We start from the raw sequence: 23,354 nt of genomic DNA, 5'->3' as shown, positions 1-23,354 counted from the left end.
AAACATTGTCATCAGGACTCAAGTCTCTCCAACATTTGGCTCTGCTTTCCTCTGTACTGGCTTCATTCTTTGACTGGCTCATTTGATATGGTGGGCCCTGTTGGTTTGAGCTTTTCATCCTACAGAGCTAAGCAACCTCAGTAGAGCTTCTGAGCTTCTCCTCCACAGTTCAGTAAAACTCTTAGGGTTGAGTATCACTGGGCCAACTTGAATCACATGACCATTCCTGAACCAATCACTATGGTCAAGGAGATGGACTGTGCTGATTGATCAGGTCTGAATTACATGTCCACCCATGAAACCTAAGATTAGGTCAGACTGAACCACGTGGACTGAAAAGAGGGAGAGGAGGTTCCAAGAAACATCAGGGAGTTGTTACAAAAGAATGGAAGGGATGCTGGTCAATCCAAAACAACTGACGTCAATGGTAAGACCAGATACTGAAAAAGTTTCAACTCTGCTCATAAAGTTGAATGGTAACAGCTGGCATTGTTCCTTCCTTGACAATAAAAGTATTCTGGAAAAAATCGTAAGGAGTAAGTTTGTCTTCTACTCAGGAGGCTTGTAATCCCATTTGAATGGAATAATCACTTCCAATAGCATACTCTGGATGATACAATAGAGTTTCAATGTAAGTAAACTCAGTGGTCATGAGTCTAAGAGCCCAACTGTCTTGCTGACATGAAGCAGGACAACCAGCCTCCCACTGGCAAATAGTTCTGTGATGCTCTTCAAGTCAGTGGTAAATTTTAAGTTCAGTGGAGAAGTTTCCTTATGTTCCTTTAAGTCTTTTGCCAAGTTGAACTGGTACATTTCTGTGAGTACTGGTAAATCAGATTCATCTCTGTATTACTATAGAAGAGAGGAATGGACAGTGATCTCAATCTGCTCTACTCCAGATCTGGTAGAAAGAGTCCCAAGTGCTGAAAATGACCTAATATACATAGGCATAGAGGCTTACTCTGCAGTTTAAAAAAACAAACAAACAAAAAGGCTGCTGGTCAAGGAGTATACAGCATGGTCCTTCCTGTTGTGAACATTAAGTCCTGGTGGGTGAGGTGCAGGTTGCTTCTGTTCAAAACCCCTTGGTGGAACTGGGTATAAGATAGACCAAGATCAGCTGTAGTCTTCTCAAGGACAGCCAGTCTAATTGCAGCAAAATGTCAAAAAGGCAGGCAAGGGCGGAAGAAACTAAGGCTCAGAGAGGTTAAATGGCTTGGCCAAGATGGCACTACTCCAAAATAATCATAGCTCACATTCACTAAGTGCTTCCTATGTGCCAGATATAGTTTTTAGGCAATTAAATGTTTCATCTCCTTTATTCCTCACAATAATCCTATGAGCTAGGTTCTCCTATTGTCTCCATTTTACAGATGAGAAGAGTGGCCCCAAAAGGGTCTAAAGGACTTATTCACAAGGTCACTAAGCTATAAAGTAATACACCGTAGCACTCTTTCCTCTGGGTCACACGGTCTCTGCAGAGCAAGAAATAACCCTGACTCTGTCACTGGTTCACCAGGCAGGGGAGCCCCAGCAGATCAGGAAGGACTAATGCTTTGATTGGTGGTTGCTTCTTCTCTGTGTCCTGTGCTGGGACAGACAGGTGTGCAGGATGGGGGCCTACAGGGCAAGGAAACAGCATCCAGATGGCCTGGCATCCAGGAGTGGTCCAGCTGGGAGCTCCTCGAAGCTGACCCAGGAGCCCAAGCACCGTCACACCCGTCTCTGCTGTGAAACGACACCTCCCTCTCACCACCCCACACACAGCTTGGCCTCCCTTTGTTGGCAGGTCCCACCCCGCTCACTACCTCTTTTCCTTCCCTGGGGAAAGCACAGTCTGGCTGCCCAAGAGAAAGCTCCAATCCAAGCATGGTTTAAACGCCAGCATTTAAACACCGCTATCCACCATTTCTTCTTTCGCCAAGTGGATGGCAAACTGGGAGGCCTCTCAGCAAAAGCCAACCCACCCCATTCCTCCCAATCACCAAACTGAACAAAAAAGTACTTTCCTGGAACAGTGGCAGCAGCTGACTCCTGATGGCTGCAATTCATCAGCCACACTGTTTAGAATCACCGGTGCACGGACATGATAAAAAGCAGATTGACTCTCAGTAGGCTTCATTATTGCGTTTAAATTCTCTACAGACCTCGCAGACCATCTCTGCCTGCTCCCAGGGGCCTGCTCCCGCAGCCCATGGCCCCCTGGTCGGCTACTGCCTGGGAGGCTGTTTCGTGGTGACTTCTGCAGCCAGTGCCTCAGCCAGCAAGCTCTCAGCTGCTTCCTACATGACACGCAATAAACTGCCCGGGCACTCCCCGGATTAGAGATAAAGATGTCACTTTTTAAAGATCAGAGTTCATTTACCCATCAGACTAAATCAAATGACTAGAGGGAAGATGAATTACATCTTCCTTTTATTATTTTTTTTTTTTGGCCTGTTCTTCATTTTCTTTTTTTTAATTAATTTATTTATTTATTTATTTTTGGGGGGGGGGGGTACACCAGGTTCAATCATCTGTTTTTATACACGTATCCCCGTATTCCCTCCCTTCCTTGACTCCCCCCCCCTCGAGTCCCCCCCACCCTCCCTGCCCCAGTCCTCTAAGGCATCTTTTTAAAATGAATGCTTAACTTTCACTTATCCATATCAAGTTGCAACTTTAATTACTCTTACACGCACAGAAGTATCCCCTGTCTATACATTTGCCTGCTCACAGCAACCATAAGGCCAACTGCAAAAAACTGAGGTTGGTAGCAATCTGCACCTCTAATGGTCCTAACGCCAGGCAGGTGACATTCCTCTCTGGGGGCTTTTCTTCTGTGTCTCCAAAGGAGGCTAGCATACTCACTGATTCCCTAGTTCCTTCTCAAAGACATCCTGCAGAGAGGCCCTACAGCCCAGCCACTGAAGAGGACAACCCCATAGGGAAGAGCTAAAAGGAACAACCACCAGGCCACCTGGGCTGCTGTCGCTCCCTGGTGCAGGTTAATTTCCAATTACGAACCAATTCACAGAAGGCTTTTGCTTACTTGAGCTGGAACGCTCGATCTGGTATAATGTCTTCAGAACTTTGCGTATGTCCTTCACGCTGGTGTCTCTGTGGCTGTACAAAAGAAGCCGCCGAGCATCTGAGAACAGGCGAGACACACTGCAGGGGGTGCAAGGAAAGCAGAAAAGCCCTGGTTACACCAACTAAAGCAGCTTTACTCAAATCCAAACCATTCAAAACTCCCCGGAGGTTGAGAAGGGAAAGGAAAATTATTAACTGATAAGTCTGGGAAAGAAAACCTGATTAGGTACTTACATGGACTTATCAAAGTTTCCAACAACTCCAGGAGTCTCACCAGGAGTCGGATAACGGAAACAGGGGTTATTGGCATTACAGATAATCCCCTGGACCCAAGGAAGTGTTCCTGCAGAGGGCATGGCTTTGTTTGGAAAGTGGCCTGTTGAAATCGAGGAGAAGAAAAACACAAGGAGAAACATTAATTCTTTGAAGGACTTGGGACTTAATAGGAACTTTTATCTCTGTTGGTGCCACCCAAACATGGCTCCACCGCAAATCCGTCTGTCCCATTCCCCACAGCCCAGAGCCCTGCCACCCTGGACGAATCCAACTGAGGTGGAAACAGGGCATCAGAGAGCGGTTCTTAACCTATCTGACATCATCTGTAGGCTGGGATCCATGACACCAGCCTTGGGAAAGTGACCAGAGGGGTTGCTGACCATATACAGAAGGAGCCTGGAGGGCAGCAAGTACTGGCTCCTCATCCCTTCATCTTCTACCACTCACCTCGCCTTTCAGACACAGAGGGGGCCCTGGCGATGCAAATCCAGTTCCTACACGCTCGAAGGAAGAAACCACGGCAAGACATAGTGGCTGATGAACACTCTGGGAGTCAGTGGGCAAGGACCAGGGGTACAACCCACATTTCTGTGATCCAAACCATGCTCCTTTCCTTACATCTGTGGCCTCCTTTATCTACTAGCTCTTCGCAATCCCCCCGTTGAGGTCCTCCATGGACCTCTGTTCACCTGCTCCACTAGCTCCCAAGCTCCTCAAAGGCACCTAAGGAACATGCTGACTTGGGGTCAGGTGCCATCTGTGAAGCTGCTTTAGCTGCTGTCGCTGCTCCTCCTCCCCCCAGCACACTGAGCCCCATCCAACAGGTCCTCTCCTCTCTTCCCTTTCCCTTCATTACGGAGGAGCTTCTTACAAACAGCAGGGCTGCATGTACAGGGGCTGATACGAGGCATCAAAGGCCGTGCGGCTGCTTATGAGGATCAAGATAAATGTGCCCTGGAACCTGGGGCTCTTAACCTGAGACCAAGCACGTGTGGATTCCTGCGACAGAAAGGCCGAGGCCCCATGCTCATCACGTTCTCAGGGTTTTCTGTGACCCCAAAAGAGTTAACAACCATTAAGAACCATGGCTCTAGGTAGTGAAGAGCTGTATAGCGTCTCAGGTTTTAGGGTCACACCAACTGGGATTTACATCCAGTCTCTGCAAATTTGCTAAGCAGCAACTTCGGCCAAATCACTGGCCTCTTAACCCTCAGTTTCCTCATCTATAAAATGGTGCTAACAACACAATCTGTTTTGCAGAACTGCAGTGAGTATTACGCACGTTTTTATAGGCAAAGCATGCAGCAGAGTCCCTGGCACAGGGTAAGCTCAGTGAATGGCTTGTTAGGGTCACTGAGGCGCTGTGGTGGCCAGCCTACAATAGTCCTTCCTGGGCTCCTGCCCAGCCAGGAACACTCCTTCCATCTCACAGCCCCCACCTCCCCCCCAGGCAGAAACCCAGTTTTATTCAGCTTACTATTTTCATGCAAATGGACAAACAGAGTCTCCCCAGAAGTTCACCCCACAGCCAGGACTTGCTACACTTTGCATTTCAATATTGGGGTCCTTCTATCTTTTTCTTTTTCTTCTATCCACATTCCAACCACAGAGGCAACATCCAAAGCAAGGATGAACCAAGATCTGGTCCCTGTGGCCACCCTCTGCAGGGACTCTGGCCTGTTGAACATTTACCCAGTTAAACCCCTTATCTCCCTGTTAATAGTTCAAGGAAAACCAAACAAGGTCCCTTGCCTAAGTCAGCTGCTCCTCATTCAGGGGAGATTTATGTAACCTAACTAAATACTTGAAGGACCAAGGGATTCTTAACCTCCAGGAAATACTGGCACCAAAGGCAGGGTGGTGTTGGTCCGGCACACAAACAAGGTGCTTCAGTCTATACCTTGGTGCGTGTAGCGAAGACCTCTCCTCGTCTGTTGTGTCCCACCTGATTTGCAAGTAAAAGCGGTGAGGACTTGGCATTGGGTGCACAGGATGACAATTGAAAGGAGTCTCATGACCCAGGGAAGGGATTAGGACATTGATGGGTCTGGGTCAAGTTAGGAAAGATTTTTGGGGATGTACCAATCCTCTGTTCCCAGAGACAGGACATCTCTGCAAGCATCGCCTTAACCCTCTGCCCTTCCAGTTAAGTCCCTAGAAGGTGGGAAGAACAGGAAGTAAGGTTGCAAAAAGTACGTGGATGCAGGGCAAAAGTCTTTTCTATTTTCTATAGGTATAGGAATTTCACAACATTTCTGAGAATCGATGGTCTGGCTTCAGAGAGGTTTGGGTCAAAATTGAACAACTGGCCTAAGATCACAACCTCAGCAAGTGGCAGAGCCAGGACCCAGACAAACCCCAGTTTGCCCGATACCAAGGTCTGCGCTCTTTCCCTCGTACCATCTGGGCTGCTTGTGAGAATTCCAGAGAAAGAACAGCCTGGCAGATGAAAAAGCTAGAGTTTTCCCTAAAATGTTTACTTCAGTGGGGCTTAGGGTAAGGCTTGTATAAAATCAAATATGCACTTGCTCATCAGTCTCTGAGGTTCAAACAAGAAAGCAGAATTGCCTTGCAGGCCCACAAACTGAGTGTATATTTCGTTGTGTGCTCTTTTCCTTTCTGGTGAAATCAGAAAATCATATCCGGTAGAATGTTTTGAGGTTTTGTGGGATTTTTTAAAACTTGAATATGTATCATGTGTCAGCAGGTAAATAACGGCCACTATGTGCCCTGGGAGACATGCAACCGGACCAAGAACACGATTCAAAGGTAACTCCAGCCCCACCTCTTCCCTGAAGAACTGTATCCTGCACAGCTACAGGGCTGGCAGGGCATGGGTGGAGCTGGTTAATGACAGGGAAAGTCACTGGAGCCATGGAACAGAGGTCCCAGCTAAATCTCCCCCATAAATGCTGATCTTTCAGACGGGGACATTTTTGCAGCGTTAATCCATCCAGTAAGCCCAGCCAGGAGAGAAAGACTGTGCTTGAGGGTTAACACGCACGACAACCATACGTGGTAGGTATTATTACTCCCCTTTTACAGAGATGAGGAAACTCGTACAGAGAAGCCAAGTGGCTCGCCCAAGGTGACATCCCTGTGTTGAAGCCAGGATTCAAACCCAGGTAACCTGACATCTAGAGCCTGTGTTCTCAGCCACTACTGTATTCTCTACGCTCACCGAAAAGGCCACCATCCAAACACGTGATTGGGAGTCAGATGACCTGAGCTTTATTTCATAGCCATCACTTAATAGATGTGTGACCTCAGGCAAGTCCCTGCACTTCTCTGAGCCTCAATTTACTTATCAAGAAATTAAAGCAAGTGATAACAGTGATAAAGTCCATTATACAAGGTTCTTATGAGAATCAAATGAGAAACAAATGCTGCTTAAAATTACATGTTCCATGACTTGCAATGCATATGAAAAGGCCTGGCAGGGACCAGATGATAGTGGTGTTAAGGCATTGCCTTGGGTGGCTTTTTTAATCACCCCTTTCTGAGCTATCAGTAAGGTTATTTTACTTTCATGATTGAAAATGCATGAAACAGATGTTGGCTATTATTATAATTCCTATTATCACCATCCACTAGGACTGGAAATGGTTTCCTGAGCTGATGCCTTATCAAACGATTGGAAGCCTCGCTTTCCTGTTCCAAACCATTTGCGGTGTTTCCTAAAGATAGCATCTTGGGAAAGGTCACATTTAGCCTGTGCCCCTTGCCCGGATCTCACATGCCAGCAGTAAGTCTCAGGCGGGTTGCTCATATACTCACATTCATGTTGTTCATAGGGTGGGTAGTTCAGCCGCACGGAGATCAGGATCAGGAAGATAAAGAGAGGCCAGGCCACTTCCAGCAACAGCTGACACTGAGTGGGAAATAAGACAGAGCACTGTGAATTAAACAAACAAATATGGATGCCTGATGCTACTGAGCTTTAGGAAATCCACAAGAAAGTTAATTAAACAATTGATCAACTTCTCCAGCCTCTCTTACCACTCTCAGTGCTTTAATAATACTGAATCGTTTGCAGTGCTCACCTTATCACTCACTATTCCATACCTCTGTGTTTTCCCTAAGAAAAGGAAGATGCTTCCCATCCTGCTTCATCTGGCTCACCTCCACTCATCCTTCAAGATTCAACCAGGCACAATTTCCTTTACTGAAATCGCAGGCTGAGCTGGAAGCCCTTTTGCTCTGCTCCCAGAGTAACCCTTGCATCCTCCTCCCATAACAGTTTCCCTGAGTCCCTGAAATCATGTTTTTATCACTGGCTTCCTCGCTATGAGTACCCCGAAGGCAAGCACTGGATCAAGTGTCTTTGCATCTCCAGCCTTAGCACAGTGTCAGGTATGTTATGAGCATTGTTGAAAGAAGAGGGCCAGGGCAGCCTGCTGTGCTAAATACACACCACCTTGGCTCTAAAGGAACACACAAAGCTGTCCCCTGTGGGGCTGAGAAGAGGGCTCTAAAGGACAATGGAAATTCACAAGCAGTTCCACATTGACCTGTGTGCCTCCAGGACTGGCAAGATCCGGGAAGAGTGCAAAGTCCTTCCCCATCCATCAAGATCTGGTCACCATCTTCTCCAGCGGGTTAGACGATCATTAAACTGACCCACTGGTTAAAGCAATGGGGTTTCTCTAAAGGAAAAACCTGCCTCAGTGAGTTACCAGGGGATAAACAAGCACAGGGACAGGATGGAAATCATGAGACATAATCTAACTGAACCTGTGGTGTTCGGACAACTAGTTCCACTGCCTGAAGCCTCACCTCTTTCATTCCTCTCAGTTCTGGACTCAGATGTTCTAATTAGGATGAACACCAAAGAGCCCAGAATAGTCACAGGCCCCTGTGGTTGAGAGTAACTACAACTGTGACTTCAGAGCCAAGAGAACACTGATATGAAATCCCTCCTTTTATTTAAACAGAATTTGTCTTTGATCCCCAAGTCCATATATTTTTATTATGGAAAATTTGAAATTAAAAAAAAATACAGAAAAGTAGAAAAAAATAAATATAAATCACCATTAATCCTACTTCCTGGCAATAACCCCTAGTGAATTAAGCTATCAGTGGTTCTCCATTAATATTTTTTGTCTTTTTTTCTATTCGTACATAAATAATAATTTTTCTCTACAAAATAAAAATTATGCAGCATATATAATTTTGTATTTTGCTTTTTCATTGAACATCATACTGGGAATGTTTTCCATGACAAAAAATATTCTCTTAAGATATGGATTTTAATGGCCACTTGATACTCCACACCGTGAAGAGATCAAAATTAATTTAACCTTTCTGCTTCAAATTGGTTTTGGGTTTTTGTTTATTACTTGTTGTTGGATTTCTGGTATTTTAAATTCCAAAGACCTTTGATATGGTTACACATTAAACTCATTTTTAAATCTTTTAGAAGGAAATACATGGATGAGGAGTAGATGTCCAAGGATGATAAGAACATGGGTGATTTTTTTTAAACACCTTCCAGTGTTTTCTAAATTTTCCATAATGGGCATGCAGTATTGACACTTCTCTAGTAGAACAACAACAACAACCATGAAAACAGTTACCATATAACTATGAAGAATAGTTTTCTCTAGAAAGCACACCAGGAAAAAAAAAAAAAGACTAATGGGTCCTTCTTTGGAAAGAAATCATGCTGTCAGTGGGGTCTCCAAGACCAAAGATGCGGCTGGTCTTGCTAAATATTTCTGTAAATAATCCCAAAGAGGCAACACACAGTGAAATCTCCAAGCTTTCAAATGTCGTTCAGCCTCCTCACTAGAGGAGCTGCAGGTCCCTCCCTGGGCTCCCCAGGTACCCTGAGCCTCTTCCATCACCTGGCACAGGAGGAGCTTCTGGCCGAGTGTCACTTTCTTCTCACTAAGCCTGCGCATAAGGGCTTTAAATATGTGTGTTGAGTAAGAGAATGAACTGAAATTTACAAAATAATAAAGATGAAAATGTAAGTCAGTTGAGCCCTTTGGGAAAGCAACCTAGCCTTAGGTACTCAAAAGATATGTTTATCCCCTTTGACCAAAGAATATTCCTAGTAATTCACGCCACAGAAGAAGTTTAAAATATGAAAAACCTATATACATTGTTATTCATTCATTCAAACACTATAACTGCAAAATACTGGAAACAACCTAATTGCACAGCAATATGGAAATGATTAAATTTTGGCATATCTACTCAACAATACATTATGCAGTCATTATAACAATGTTTAGGAGACACAGACACTATTAACCATATAATATTAAGTGGAAAAAGCAGAACACAAAATTGTATGCATATCAAGCTTACAGCTAAATAAGCTCACTTACAAATACTAACAGACGGGAGTAAAACTTCCAAAAAACGGTTTAACTGTGAATAAACTCAGCAAAGAATAATGAACTCAGAAAAAAATAAAGCCAAAATTAAGAGTATGAGTAAGAGAGTCATCGGCCTTGAAGCTCTGAAGCTACCACGTGTACTTTGGGGATAAACAGTAGCTACTGTTTACTTACTTAGAGTCCGGTGTGTAGCAGGCACATTATATACGGATTATTTCATTTAATCCTGCAAACAACCCTGAGATGTAGGAACCATCATTAGCTCCAGTTTATACGTGGCAAGACTAAAGCTCAAGGAAGGGTAAATCACAGAGACAGTCAGTGGCAGGGTTGAAATTAGTGGCTAGTTTTGCCCAACTCGGGAAGCCAGTGGCCCAGGTGGGAAATAACCTCACCAGGCGGCATGGTCAAAAAATATCAACAGGTTTCACAGAGGTAAAATGAGCTGGTGGCCTGCAGATTTATAATAGTTACAGCCAATACTGAGCATTTACTGTGTACCAGGGATTTATATACCTCACCTCTAATATTTAATTTTCACAGTGACTCTGTGAGGTAGCTGGTATCATTAGACAGTGAAGAAAGTAAGACTGGGGCAGGTTACGAGCCACAGCGGAGTAAGAGAGTGCACCAGCGTCTGAACCCAGATCTACTGACCCCCTATGTGCTTTTGCACCCATCATGCTGCCTCTCACAGAGCCATGTTGGGGACATATACCTTTCAAGACTGCCACTTAAGACAAGTCTGGCACTCACCAGCCTCCTGGGCACTGATCTGACCTGATGATTCAAGCTTTGTGCTCCTGGACATCTCTGCAGCCCCTATAAGGGAGCAGATGCTCAAAATATGTTGATTGATTGAAAAAAAAAAGAATGGATCCTTCCCATGGCGCTGATAGCAAAGAGCACAAAGAAGATCTTGTAAACCATTTTCAGCAACTGAAGCCAGTGGTGTAAGCAGATTAGGGAAAGAGGTAAGAAAAAGACTGACAGTAATAACGACAGCTAACGGGCTTCCCTGGTGGCGCAGTCGTTAAGAATCCGCCTGCCAGTGCAGGGGACACCAGTTCGATCCCTGGGCCGGGAAGATCCCACATACCGCAGAGCAACTAAGCCCATGCACCACAGCTACTGAGCCTGCACTCTAGAGCCCGCGAGCCACAACTATTGAGTCCACGTGCCACAACTACTGAAGCCCACGCGGCTAGAGCCCATGCTCTGCAACAGAGAAGCCACCTCAATGAGGAGCCCATGCACCACAACGAAGAGCAGCCCCCACTCTCTGCAACTAGAGAAAGCCCATGTGCTGCAACGAAGACCCAAGACAGCCAATAAATAAATAAATTTATAAAAAAAATAATAATGACAGCTAACACTTAAATGGGTCTTACCCTGTATCAGTGTTCTAAGTGCTTTACATAGATGAACTCATTTAATCTTCAAATAACCCTGTTAGTGCTATTATAATACCCATTTCACAGATGAGGAAACTGAGGCTCAAAAAAGAATTAATAAATTGCCCAAAGATACAAGCTTGGTAAATGGCAGAGCAAGAATTCAAAGCCAGTCCAACTCAAGGGTGCGTTCATAGCCACTATGCACCCCAGCCTCCTTACCCCCCACCCCATTACCAGAGTATCTAGGTCTTGATCTTTAGAAGCCCTGCTGAGCTGAAACACTAATATGTTTGAATGAATGAAGAGACTCTCCAAGAGACAGCACCCAAACCAGAGAACTCAGGAGAGACACAATTCTATCCGTGCACTTTACTCTGAGCCTCTAAAATTATTTGTGCCATTGAACACAGATTTCGCCTTCCACACTCAGGGGTATGTTCTAGGTATTTCTTTTCCTAATAGCATCCCACTAGAAACCTAATTTTACTTCTGCCAGAAATGCCATTCTAGCTCCACTCGTTATCAGAATCAGATTTCTCCTCCATCTCTAAGCTTAGCACTTTTCCTTCAAAATAAGCCCTCACAAATACTTGGCTTGGCCAAGAAGTTCGTTCGGGTCTTCCATACCAGATAGAAAACCCGAACGAACTTTTTGACGAACCCAGTAGCTTAGAAATGACTGATGCTTTACTGCTACACACTCCTACAGAAAACTCTTCTAAATCTTACTCTGATACCTAGCCACCTACTTCCACACCTGCCCCCACTACAAGGTAGAGGAGATGCAGAGGAACACTGTTTTCAAAAGGTGTTTCTTATCAAAGTTAGAAGCTCAGAAACCTTCTTTGAGTAGGGTATTAAAATTAAAATTCTGATGTTTAAGTAAATTGCGACACAGAGCTGTTCTGGGGACTTTCCATTTCATTATTTCTCAGCAACAACATGGGGATAATATGAGCAAGCCTTTCTAGAGCAGGGTTTTTCTCAACAGCATTATTGACATTTGGGGTCAGATAATTGTGAGGGGCTCTTCTATGAATGGTAGGATGTTTCCCCCACCCCTGGCTTCTACCGGCTAGATACCAACAGGACCAACTACCCCTACCCAGGACTGTAACAACCAAACGATGTCTTTAGACATTACCAAATATCCCTGGGACATTAAAATAGTGCTAGGCTACTTTTAGAACTTGATAAGATAACAAGATTCAATGGGGAAAAGAAACAGATGAAAATATGAAAGCCTATTCTGAGAGGTAAAAAAGTAAACATGAGACAATGAGTTTCCCAAAACAATAAAATGTTCATCAAAGCAATAGCACACTCTAGGCTATATCAGCATCACAATGAAAAATTATCAACATACACCTCCATTAACTTTGGACAAATTAAAGTGAAATCTTAAAGATCAAATCAGAGAGATGCTGGAGGGAAAAGCAAATCTTGAAACCAGGCCTGCCCTTCCAGAACTGTAAAGCCTCATGCAGTGATGGTAGAGTTTTAAATTGGTTTGACCCTTTGGAAGGACATCTGATCGTATATGTCAAGGGCAACTTCCCTTTGACCTAGAAATCGTACTCCTGCGATTTTGGCCTTAGGAAATAATATAAAAATAAGAAAAGGCTATATGTATAAAATCTTTATGGTAGTTTACAACAGCAAACAGGAAACATCAGAATGTTGGCAATACGGTACGAACTTATAAAATGAAAACTGCATTGATGGATCACTGTGATGCTACCAGGGATGTCAGCGGCACTATCCCACGGCAGACTGACCCAGCCTCCTCCCCTTACAGCACTTTCTTCCCCTGTGAAACTGAAATTTAACGCATACCTCTCAGAATTGCTGTGAAAACCAAGAAGATAACAGGTACAAAAGTAATTTCAAAAGTACAAAACACAGCCTACACATTAAGAATCATTATTATCAATATGAAGGTTATTTGGAAATGTGGTAACATGCATGCCAAATGATGTTAAATGAAAGAGGAAATCAGAGCGCAAAATGGTACGTACGTGTGTAATGATTCTAAATGTCTCCTGAGGTGATCATCTTTCCAGCCCCCTCTGTGCCAAGGACTACCCCACCTGACCCTCATCATGACCTATCTACCTCAGGGACGCCTTCTGCACATAAAATAAAATTCAACCCCCTTCCCCAGCTCCACGGCCACATGATCTGGCCCTGCCGACTCCCAACTCACTCCCAGCCAGTTTTCCTTCAGTGCCACTGGCTTTCCTGTTCCTTGACTCCAGAACATGTGTTAAGCCCATGGCCTTCACACCCTCTGTCTCTCTGCCTAGAATCCAGTGGCCCAATGGCTGAGCTCCCCATCTTCCCCTGGCTAACCGCTGCTTGAACTTCAAGTCTCTCGGCTTAAATGTCATGACCTTCCATTCTAAATTAAGTCTCTATGCATAGCCTGGTAGTACCTAACATAGTAGGACAGTTTGGCTTTTTTCCCTCACAGCACTTATCACAGCTTGTTATGATATTTCTACTTATGTGATAATGAGCTTCATACCTGCTTCCCTCGCTGAACTGTAAGCTCTATGAGGGCAGGGATCCTGCCTGTATACCCAGTACACTGTTTTACATGCAGTAGATGTTCAATGAATACTTATCCAAAGGAAACAATAAACGGCTATTTGTTCTAGCTTTCCTCAGTCCACAGAAAGGAAAACTAACACTCAGGAAAAATGAGTTTCCCTGAACCACTGAGACATACAGTGGCCAAGGTGGAATTAGAATTGAATGAGAAAAGAATTAGAATTCTTATCTGGATTTGCACCAGCATCGCCAGGCCAGAACTAAGGACAGGGAAGAAATGTATCAGGTGAAACTGGAAGCCAGAAGCGGATGCAGAAAGTTTGCATCTACCCTGTAAAATTCTCTAATGGCTCTTAAATGAGGAGTCTCAATTTTTGTTTATTTGATAGCCTATTTCTTGTCACTAAACAATGCCCAAATATTGCTACTCTAACATACGCAGAAACTAGAATTACCTATTTCCCCAGCCACATGGCTAGACAGATCTAAATAAGAAAATTAATAGCAAAGGCAAAAAAAAAAAAGGCCATATGGCAGTACTCTGTCCCATCTGCTCCATGGCGACCTTGGCCTCTGGCTCAGCCTAAAGCCAGATGAAGATCCGGAGGACTCTGAAGCCCCTCGCCCCTCGCCCTTCCTGTCCCAAGCCCTGTTTGTGTTCAGTGACTGCCACCCACACAAGTTAACCGTCACTTTGGACCCAAACTGAGCTTTGCACCCAACTTATGCAACTCAATTTCAGTGTATTCTTTGCCCAACAGGAACAGCGGAAAGCTAGCCCTGGCTGATGGTCCCCATGAGTCTGCATAATGAGAGCACAAGAGAGAGAGGTCCCCAGGATTCATTAGCAAACGAGGACGCAGAGTGAAAGGGCAAACAGCTGCCTTTCAAGAAGGTTGCTCTAGGGTTTACTGTTCAGCACCCAGCTTTTACATCTTCTTCCCATCTCCCAGCACATAAGGCCCCTATAGCGGGCGAGCCTCCTTGAGACCTGTAAATTAATGGCCCATTTAACACATTTATCTCCTCGTTCAGCAAATACTTATTAAGCATATCCCCAGTGCCAGGATCTTGGGCCAAGTGTGTACAACCAGGATCTCAGAAAGAGGAAACCAAGCAATGGTTTTCCATACACTGTGGGCAAGAACTACCATGGAGCTGCTAGCTTCTTCCCCTGCCTACTGGGCAGGGCTTGTCCTGCCTATGTGAGCTAGCAAAGTGGTACCAAAACTCTAAACAGGTTCCTTTGTCTATAAAACAACATATCTAGAGATCCAAGCCAGGTAGATTGGAAAGTAGCTACAGCCAGCTCTTGAGATCCATGGACATTAAACCTTTTGTGCAGATAAGACAAAGTCTGCTAAAAAGGGCCTTTGCCTGTAGGGCCACAGGGAAATTGGTTCTGGTTCTACTTCCATGACTGACCCACTCTGGACCCCTGCCCCCCGCCACCCCCAACCCCAATCCCATCAGGGGCAGATTAGATGTTTCCAGCTCTGACAACCTAGGCATCTGCAACCTGAAATAAACCACCTTTTTTTTCTGGTTTGGCAAAATACATTTCCTGTAGAAATCAAGAAGAGAGGTAAGGAGGACAAGCTAGCAGGCAGTAGGTGTGTCATCTAGAAAAGCCCTTTTGTGTCAGGATGCTGTGTCCTACTTACTCCTTCAACAAGAACTCTGCCACAAGGCCAAAAATTGCCTTTGACTAAGCCCACCTATCTCTCTAATTGTAACTCTTTTTAAACTGATAGGCAATATTGAACGAGAAGCAGACAGACTAGTAGAGATGGCCCCGTCTGGATGGCCCAATCCCAAGTCCTGTTCCAGGACCCTGTGCTCCTGATTCCTTGGTTGACCTTGGGGAAATTCCTTCCCTGATTTGTGCCTCAGTGTTCTTACCTGTAAAACGACAGGTTTGGCTTGGACTGCCCTTGAGACCTTGCATCACTAAGATGACATAGTTCTTTCCACTACTCACGGGCGAACGGACACAGAACAGCAGAGACAGCTGCCCATCACGTGGGCTGCTGCACCATGATGAGAAGAGGCAGGGGACCTGGACCACACAGTAGTTAAGAAATGAGATTAGGAGATGAACATATACGTCTTAGGAACACCAGGACCTGGACATACCCATGGGAGGTAAGGGTAAAGGCAAGAGAGAGGTTAGAAACTTCATGTTGAGACTGAAGATAGAAAAAATAATAATACCACTGAAGAGCAATCTGACATAGTGGTTTAGAGAACCAACTCTAGAGTCAGATGATTTAAACCTGAACCCTACATGTGCCCCCAACTAGCAGTGTGAACCTCAGACAAACTACTTAAACCCTCTCTGCGCTTTAAGTTCCCCAATTACAATACAAGAAAATAATAGTACTTTGTGGCTCTTAAAAGGATTAATCTAGTTAAAAACTCACTTTAGTGCCTACCACATGGAAGCTCAGTCTAAGTGCTTGCTTTTATTATATTATATATATTATATAATATTGTTACATTTTATTATTATTATTACTACCAAGGCAGATAGGATATGTAGATTCTAGTTCCTACTTTCTCATTAACTGACCTTGGGATTCAGCTCCCTACTTGTAACATGAGGAACTGAAAAATAATCAGTGTTTCTTAAACTAGAATACACACGCACACGGCGTGTGCACATATACACACACACGCACACACCCATGAGGGATTATATATGAGTTTCCTGTCAGGATTTCAATTATCTTGTGTTCTCATTTCAATGGTCATCCAAGCAAATGTAAATAAACATACCTGGATTTTCCGAATGCCTACCTTATAACCAAGTTCTGGCCCAAGTCAGGCAAGATGTCAAGCCTAAGTTTATATTTGTTTTTGCAATATATTTGTTTAGCACCAATATAACTGTAGCAGACCAGTAAGAAGGGCACAGATGCAGATGTAATTTGTAAATGATGAGATTGGACCAAATGAAAGCCAAATGATATCAAATGAAGGTCACTGCCCAAACTCAAACAAATAAGCATTCGATACCATAGTCTCATTGTTACCTATAACATGGCTTCAGTTAAACAATGTCAGCTGCCTTACTACCTTAACAGTGTTAACTTGAACTGTACTGGTTTGCAATTTTGTTTGCATTTAATTTGTAAGTTTGTATGGGTCATATGGTTGTATAATAGCCTGTAAGAATAAGGAGTTTACATCTAGTTTCACATATGTACATATTTAAGTAACATTATAATAAAAAAAAAATAGTGAACACGAGAGGACCTCGACATTTTTGCTCTTTTAAAGAAGGGCCAAGCATTAGTCCAGTTTCAGAAACACTGAATTAAGTCATCTCCAAGATCCCTTATAGCTCTTTGCATCTAAGAAAGAGGATCATTTTGGTTGCAGATGTGTTAAGCTGCGTGAGTACAGCCAAAAGGGGATGTAGGCTTAGAATTCAGGGGAAAAGGCAGGACAGGAAACGGACATTTAGAAGCCAACTACAGAAAGGTACAGCTAAACCCAGGAGACCAAACGGGATCTCTAGGGGCGTTCGGAGAGGGAAAAGACAAAAGCTGATGTCAGAGCTTCAGAGAGATCACCAGGCTTTACAGCCTTTACCTTCTCACGGAAAAATACCATTCACCTGAGCGTTAAAGATGGCCTTCTCGGATCGCTGTCCCATCCAGAAGCGAATGGCTTAGAACCCTCCGCAGAAATAAAACAAATCTCCATTTTATATTCCTCCAGGCTTGCAATCAAAGACGAAAGAAGACAGTGCACACTGACACTAAGAGATCCAGTCTCTGATCTCTAAGTGCTGGGCCATGAACTCACTTCATTTCCACCACCCAGAAGCCATTAGGTGCTCTTGGAGAGCCAGGTAGCCTCCAGGGCTGCAGCGAAAGTTAAGAGTACGATGGCAAAGGGGCAAATTCTGTGCCAGATTCCAGAGGTCAGAACTCTAGGCCTGGGCAATAGCACAAAGCAAAGCTGTGATTTCTGCCTGGTTGCAAATCCGCCCCCTGTGATAAGCGACAGGGCTAGATCAGGACTCCACACACGGTCCTGTGTCCACTGGGCCAGATTCATTCAATCACTTTAAGAAAACCAAGAGGACTCCCTTCGCCCCCTCCTCCCCTCCCAACTCAAGATCAGGAAGAAAAGCATGGGAGAACCCCCAGAGAAACCCAAGCTTACCGTTTGTCTTCTTCTGAAAGTGAGGTTCTTCCACAGCAGCAACCTCAGCTGAGGCCAACAAGCCATGTTACCTCGGCCGGCACCACAGCAGCCTGCGTGTGGCTCGGGAGCCCGTGGAGGAAGTGGCCGGAGCTCACAGCAGGGACGCTGTGGCTGGTCATTAACTGAAAGATAAAGCAAGAGGGGAGAGCGCCGTCAGTTTCTGCTGCAAAGCTACACACCCGTGAGGGCTGTTGCACCCGCCCCCTCACCTGAGCCCTCAACGCCCAGCTCTGCCTCATGACTGCTTCTCCATAAGGCATGAGTCCCCGACCCCCAGCCTTGGGGTCTCTGGGAGACAGGGATGCTGCAGGTCTTCTGGCGGTAGCCTGGGAGTGAGTCATTATTATCCGAATCATTTGAGTTCCACTAGTGTGATCATTTGGGAATGAAAAATGCACTTATGACATAAGGCAGATGTAAGTCAGCAATCTTAGGTGGCCAAAACACTGAGGCTGCAAATGGCCTACTGGAATCCCGGAGACCGCCTCCCTTCTCTAAGAAAATGCCTCCCCTCTCAGAAAATGTCAGTGGCATTTATACATTTTGCCTTGAAGCTGGAGTGACTTATGCTATTCCCTGAAATTTGCTGCAAACTATGTTCTCATCTGACCACAAAGTTGAGTCCTTCCAATGATAAATAGCACCCTCGATAAAGCACTTTCCTAACCTGGAAAGTCACAGCATGTCTTAGATGACTGTGCGTAAACACCAAGGAGATGCCACAGACACCTGGCTCCCAGATGATGCGGACAACCCCCGTGTTGTGTGTGTGTGGAAAGAAAACAACATCCCGTGGAGAAAAACAAGGCAGCGAAGGCAGACGGAGAGCATCACTGGTGAAACGGACCAGCTCCCACTGTCCGGACATATGCACATATCTGGCCTTGCTCCACCTGCACCTGCACACAGGGCCTGCCTACTCCTTGTTAGGTGTCATGGGTACCTCCTTGGAGGACTGTTTTGCCATGCTGGGGGAAGCAGGGGAGGGGGGAGAGTTCTCATAAACAAGGGATACAATTTTCTGTGTGTCCCGGCTGCCCCCTCACCAACGGTATTTATTTAGTGCTGGAATAATCCCAGGTAGTCATACTAAACGTAAAGTTGGGGAGAGGGCAGAAAATGAAACCTGGAAGAAGGGAGGGATACACAGGTCAAAGCTAGGCCCTGACGCTGCTTCAGGCATGAACTGAACCCTTAGCAGAAACCAGAAACCAGCTTTACCTCTAAAATGGCTCGTTTAATCCCTGTGGCCTCTAGTGAGACAGAGGTGGGGGTGGGATATCAGGCATGAGGAATAAACAGCAAAAACAGCTAAAAATGTCGTGACCACTTGTGGGAAACCAAGCACTGGACGAAAAGTCTGTGAGTCCAAATCAGAGCTCAATGCAAAGGTCAACCTCTAGCAGGATTTTACCCTCTTGGCCCCCACCCCACAATGACTTGGATTAAAAACTTCTGCAGGAGAAAAGAGAATGGAAGGAGTCTGCGTGCCTGACTCTACAATTAGGTATTTTAATTTACTCATTGACAAGCCAACTGATCAGGGATTCCTCTGAAATAATCAAGCCTCAGGACCTATTTCTTTTCTTTATCATTTGCTCAGCAAACTTCTAGTTGGACACAAATGGGCTGCCCCCCCCCCCCAAAAAAAATTCTCAGACCAAAAAGAAGAGCTAAACCAGCACTGTGTCCATCCGCAATTTGTTGTTTAAAGATGGCAACTGGCCTCCAAGCGCTGAGAGCCAGAATTCGTCTGTGAGCTGCGTGCTTATAATCCCAAATTATTTTGAAAGTGGCCAGGACAGGGCTTGAATTCCAGAAACACTGAAATAAATAAGTAGCTAGATTTTTCTCATGCAAAAGCTGCTCTCCAGGAATCACTTAGTTGATTCAGAAGCTACAAGAATCTTTTCAGATCCCCAAGGTAACAATGAGGAGGTTGGAACATAAGTTTGTCATTAAAAAAGGAAAATGAACTTGGCAGAAAGAGAGCCTAGACAGGAATTAGCCCAGCTTCCCAACTACGTGCCCTTGGCCAAATCTTTCTTCTCTCAGAGCCATCAATTTCCTCCTTAAAAAATGGGGGTGAAATTACCTACCCTGCATGATAGTCAATGGATTCAATGAGACAATATAAGTAAGTCCCCAGCAAAGTACATGGCACACTGTAAGTGCCGAAGAAATGAGCTCCCTTCTCCCCACTTCTCTTTTTCTGGTCTATCAGTTCCCTCTAACAGAGAAAGGGTTATTATCCTGGTCATACATTCTTTTCTACTCCATTATTTCTAGCAACTCCATGGTGGGTTTCTGGCAAGGTAGGGGGAACAAAGTAGCAGGGTTGAAATCAGAACAGCTCAGTGTTAGAGACCCCCAGACCCAAACCAGGACACAGAATCCCCTCAACCTGAGTGGAGAATCTCAGAGGAAAAGAAGACGCACCTCTACAGAATGTTCATGAGAAGAGAACAGGCAGGAGGAGGGTTTTGGGAGAGTATTTTCCTAAAGCAGAGTTTCTGGGTGTCCAAACATGGCCTCAGAGACCCTCCAGGAGACGCGCAGAGAAGTCGGCAAGGAGTAGCCTGGAGCAGCAGTAGGAGGTTCTGCTCTGGCTTCACCGGGTACACTGTCTGTATACCCAGCGGGGCAGGCTTCTTGCCCCACTTTCCCCACCCACCTTGGCACAGCCCTTGGCTTCCTGCTTAATTCCCTCCCCCCACCTCAGAACATGGTGACCATTGCTGGGAGCAATTTTACCCGAAGAGGAGGGTTTGGCAATGCCCAAATTCGTCTGCTCAGGTAACTAAAGCCAAAGGGACATTTCTACATCAGTTTTCCAAGGAAGCGAACAAACCAAAACCAAAAAGAAGGCCGTATTATGTACTAGATTTCTCAATGTTTCAAAGCTAGTATAGCACACTCACTTCTGTCCTTATGCACATTTCCAGTTACTGGCTGGAAAGGGTCCTACTTCACAATCATGGCCAGCCAATATGCCACCCTCTTCCGGCTCCTGGGTGACCACAATACCCACTTCCCTGGGTTCCCTGACTCCAGTCTTGCCCCCTCCATCCATTTATCACAGAGCAACCCAAATTATTCCACTAAATCAAAGTTCCAAATATGCCACTCACTCACTTAAAACACTTTGCCAGCAACCCACCGCCCTTGAGGATAAAGTCCAGTCCTCACCTTGGTTTAGCTGGTCTCCCCGGCGACTCTCCAGCCTCCTCTCTCAACACTCCCCACCTCCTAAACCAGATCCCGCAAAACCACCCCCAGCTCTGAAGGGACCACCCTCCCTGCTACCACTGGGACTCCTGTGTGCTCCCCGTCCTGAATCCCCTGCTCCCAGCACTGTCAGCCTGGCCAACTTTTCCTCAACCTTCGGATCCTGTCCTGACCACCTTCCCTGCACTGACAACCCAGTTAGGAGTCCCTCCTAGGTGTGCCCAGGGCAGCCTCTGTTTTTGCTAGCACAGTTTCTGCCACTTTCTGAGTCCACGGGACCTCTTCCTTCATCGCAGTTTTCTGCAGCATGTAAAACCGTATCAGGCACAGAGTAAGCCCTCAGGGAACACCTGCTTAATTAATTAACTACAAGATGGACATGAGAAATAGGGATTCAGGGTGGAAGAGTGGTGGCATGCCTGGGCCTGTGGTAACTGATTTCTCAAGCTTCATTAGCTGATTCAGGCAAACTGTCCCCAGGGCTCTATGTTCACCACATACTTGTGATGGCCACAAGCACTGCTGAGCTTCCCAAGTGACTCCGGGGACATCCCAGAAAGTGTAATTGAATCTAGGTCAGCTGCCCACAAACAGGTTTAGCTAAGGCTCTCCCAAGGCCAGAGGAACCATGAAATCTGCTTTCTCCCCATCTTCATGCCAAGTCCTAGGGGCGCCCTCTTCAGGTCTTCGTATCAGTCACCCAGGTGAATCACCCCTTTGCCAAAATTTAACATAGTTTCCACACTCTCACCTTTTCTGTGCAGTATGACCTTGTGGAAGCGACTGTTCAAATCTTTGGCCAATTTTTTACAGAAATTTTCACTTCAAATGCCACTGACGCTCTAAAATTACTAGTACCCAGAGAATGCCACAGCCTGCTAAACCATGACCTTCTCAAATAAGCAAAGACCATTAGTTGCAGAGAAATACAAACTAAAACCACAATGAGATACCACTATATACCCACTAGAACTACTACCATTTTTAAAATTTACGAGTGTTAGTATGTGGAGCACCTAGAGCTCTCATACACTGCTTGTGGGAATCAAAAATGGACCAGCTACTTTGTGAAATACTCTGGTGGTTTCTCGAAAAGTTACACATAGACTTATGATATATGATACAGATATAGCCCAGCCATCCCATCCCAGGTCTCTACCCAAAAGAAATGAGAGCATATGTTCACACAAAGACCTGTATGTGAACGTCTACAGAAGTCTTATATAGAATAGCCCAAACTGCAAACAATCCAAATGTCCATCAATTAGTGAATAAATTAAAATGGAATACTACTCAGCAGGAGAAAAAAAAAAAAGGACCACACTACTAGTACATGCAACAGCATGGGTGAATCTCAAAAGATTATGCTAAGAGAAAAAAGCCAGACACAAAAGATACATACTGTATGAGTCTATTTATATGACATTCTGGAAAGGTGAACCATGGGGGACAGACATCAGATCAGTGGTTGCCAGTGGGTGGGGAAGAGAACAGACTGCAGAGTATTGAGTGATGGAAATATTCTACCCCATGACTGTGGTAGTGGTTGTACATATACCATACACATTTATCAAAACTCATCAAACTGTACATGTAAAAAGGCTAAATTTAACTATGTAAATGATTTAACCTGATCGCCCTCCCCCAAAAAACTAGTGTTCTATGATGATAAGTAACATACTCCACAAGTCAAATCATGCTTTGGAAGACCTAAGAACGGCATAGTATAAAGCGTAACTATTGTGTGATTCCCTAGGAAGGTAAACACCAAATAAAATCTTCACTCCCCTGTTCGCTCCACAAACAACTGCAGCCTTAACTCTGCAAGGCTGCCATTAGCAAATATTTACTGAATGCCTGTTATGTGAAGGTGCTGTTCCAGACACTGGAGACTCAGCAATGAACAAAAGTGGCAAAGTTCCTGCTCTCATGGACCTTCTATTCTAGCAAGGAGGTAGGAAACAGACTAATAACCGTGTGCTGTTAAGGCAGTGGGTGACAGGAGTGATGAAGAAAAATAAAGCCGAGTGAGGAGGCAGAAGGTAACAAGCGGTGGGTAATGCCTTTCCTTAAGACAGTGAAATGAGAGAGGGCTATTTGCTACTGGTAAAAGTGTCACCAAGTGACAGCTGCGAATGTAAATTCTTTTACCTTTTCCCTCAGCTAAAACCTGAAATGCCAGATAGGCTCAGGGATGCTGGCCGAAGGAAAAATACAGGTTCACAGGAAGCTTGGTGCCAGGGGAAATGAGGACCCCCGCCAG

At 45.0% G+C, this 23,354-nt stretch overlaps 1 protein-coding gene across 3 annotated transcripts in view; it reads right to left on the bottom strand.

Moving 5' to 3' along the window:
• The window catches only part of ABCA1 (ATP binding cassette subfamily A member 1), a 123,802-nt gene that overhangs the window by 85,483 nt on the left and 14,965 nt on the right, over nucleotides 1-23,354 (bottom strand). For 2 of the 3 annotated variants that reach the window (XM_057720426.1, XM_057720425.1), the window contains exons 2-5: nucleotides 17,822-17,985; nucleotides 7,126-7,219; nucleotides 3,307-3,448; nucleotides 3,032-3,150 (exon numbers count right to left, since the gene is read on the bottom strand). In XM_057720426.1, the coding sequence (XP_057576409.1) occupies nucleotides 3,032-3,150; nucleotides 3,307-3,448; nucleotides 7,126-7,219; nucleotides 17,822-17,887 (421 nt within the window). In that variant the 5' untranslated portion in view covers nucleotides 17,888-17,985. Of the gene's footprint in view, nucleotides 1-3,031; nucleotides 3,151-3,306; nucleotides 3,449-7,125; nucleotides 7,220-17,821; nucleotides 17,986-23,354 lie in introns of those variants that run through there. The other variant, XM_057720427.1, reaches the window with a different exon arrangement.

The sequence above is a fragment of the Hippopotamus amphibius genome, chromosome 2 (genome assembly GCF_030028045.1).
Source record: "Hippopotamus amphibius kiboko isolate mHipAmp2 chromosome 2, mHipAmp2.hap2, whole genome shotgun sequence".
NCBI classification, from domain to species: domain Eukaryota; kingdom Metazoa; phylum Chordata; class Mammalia; order Artiodactyla; family Hippopotamidae; genus Hippopotamus; species Hippopotamus amphibius.
Note: the sequence above shows the minus strand (reverse complement) of the source record. Positions and strands in the feature narration are given on the sequence as shown.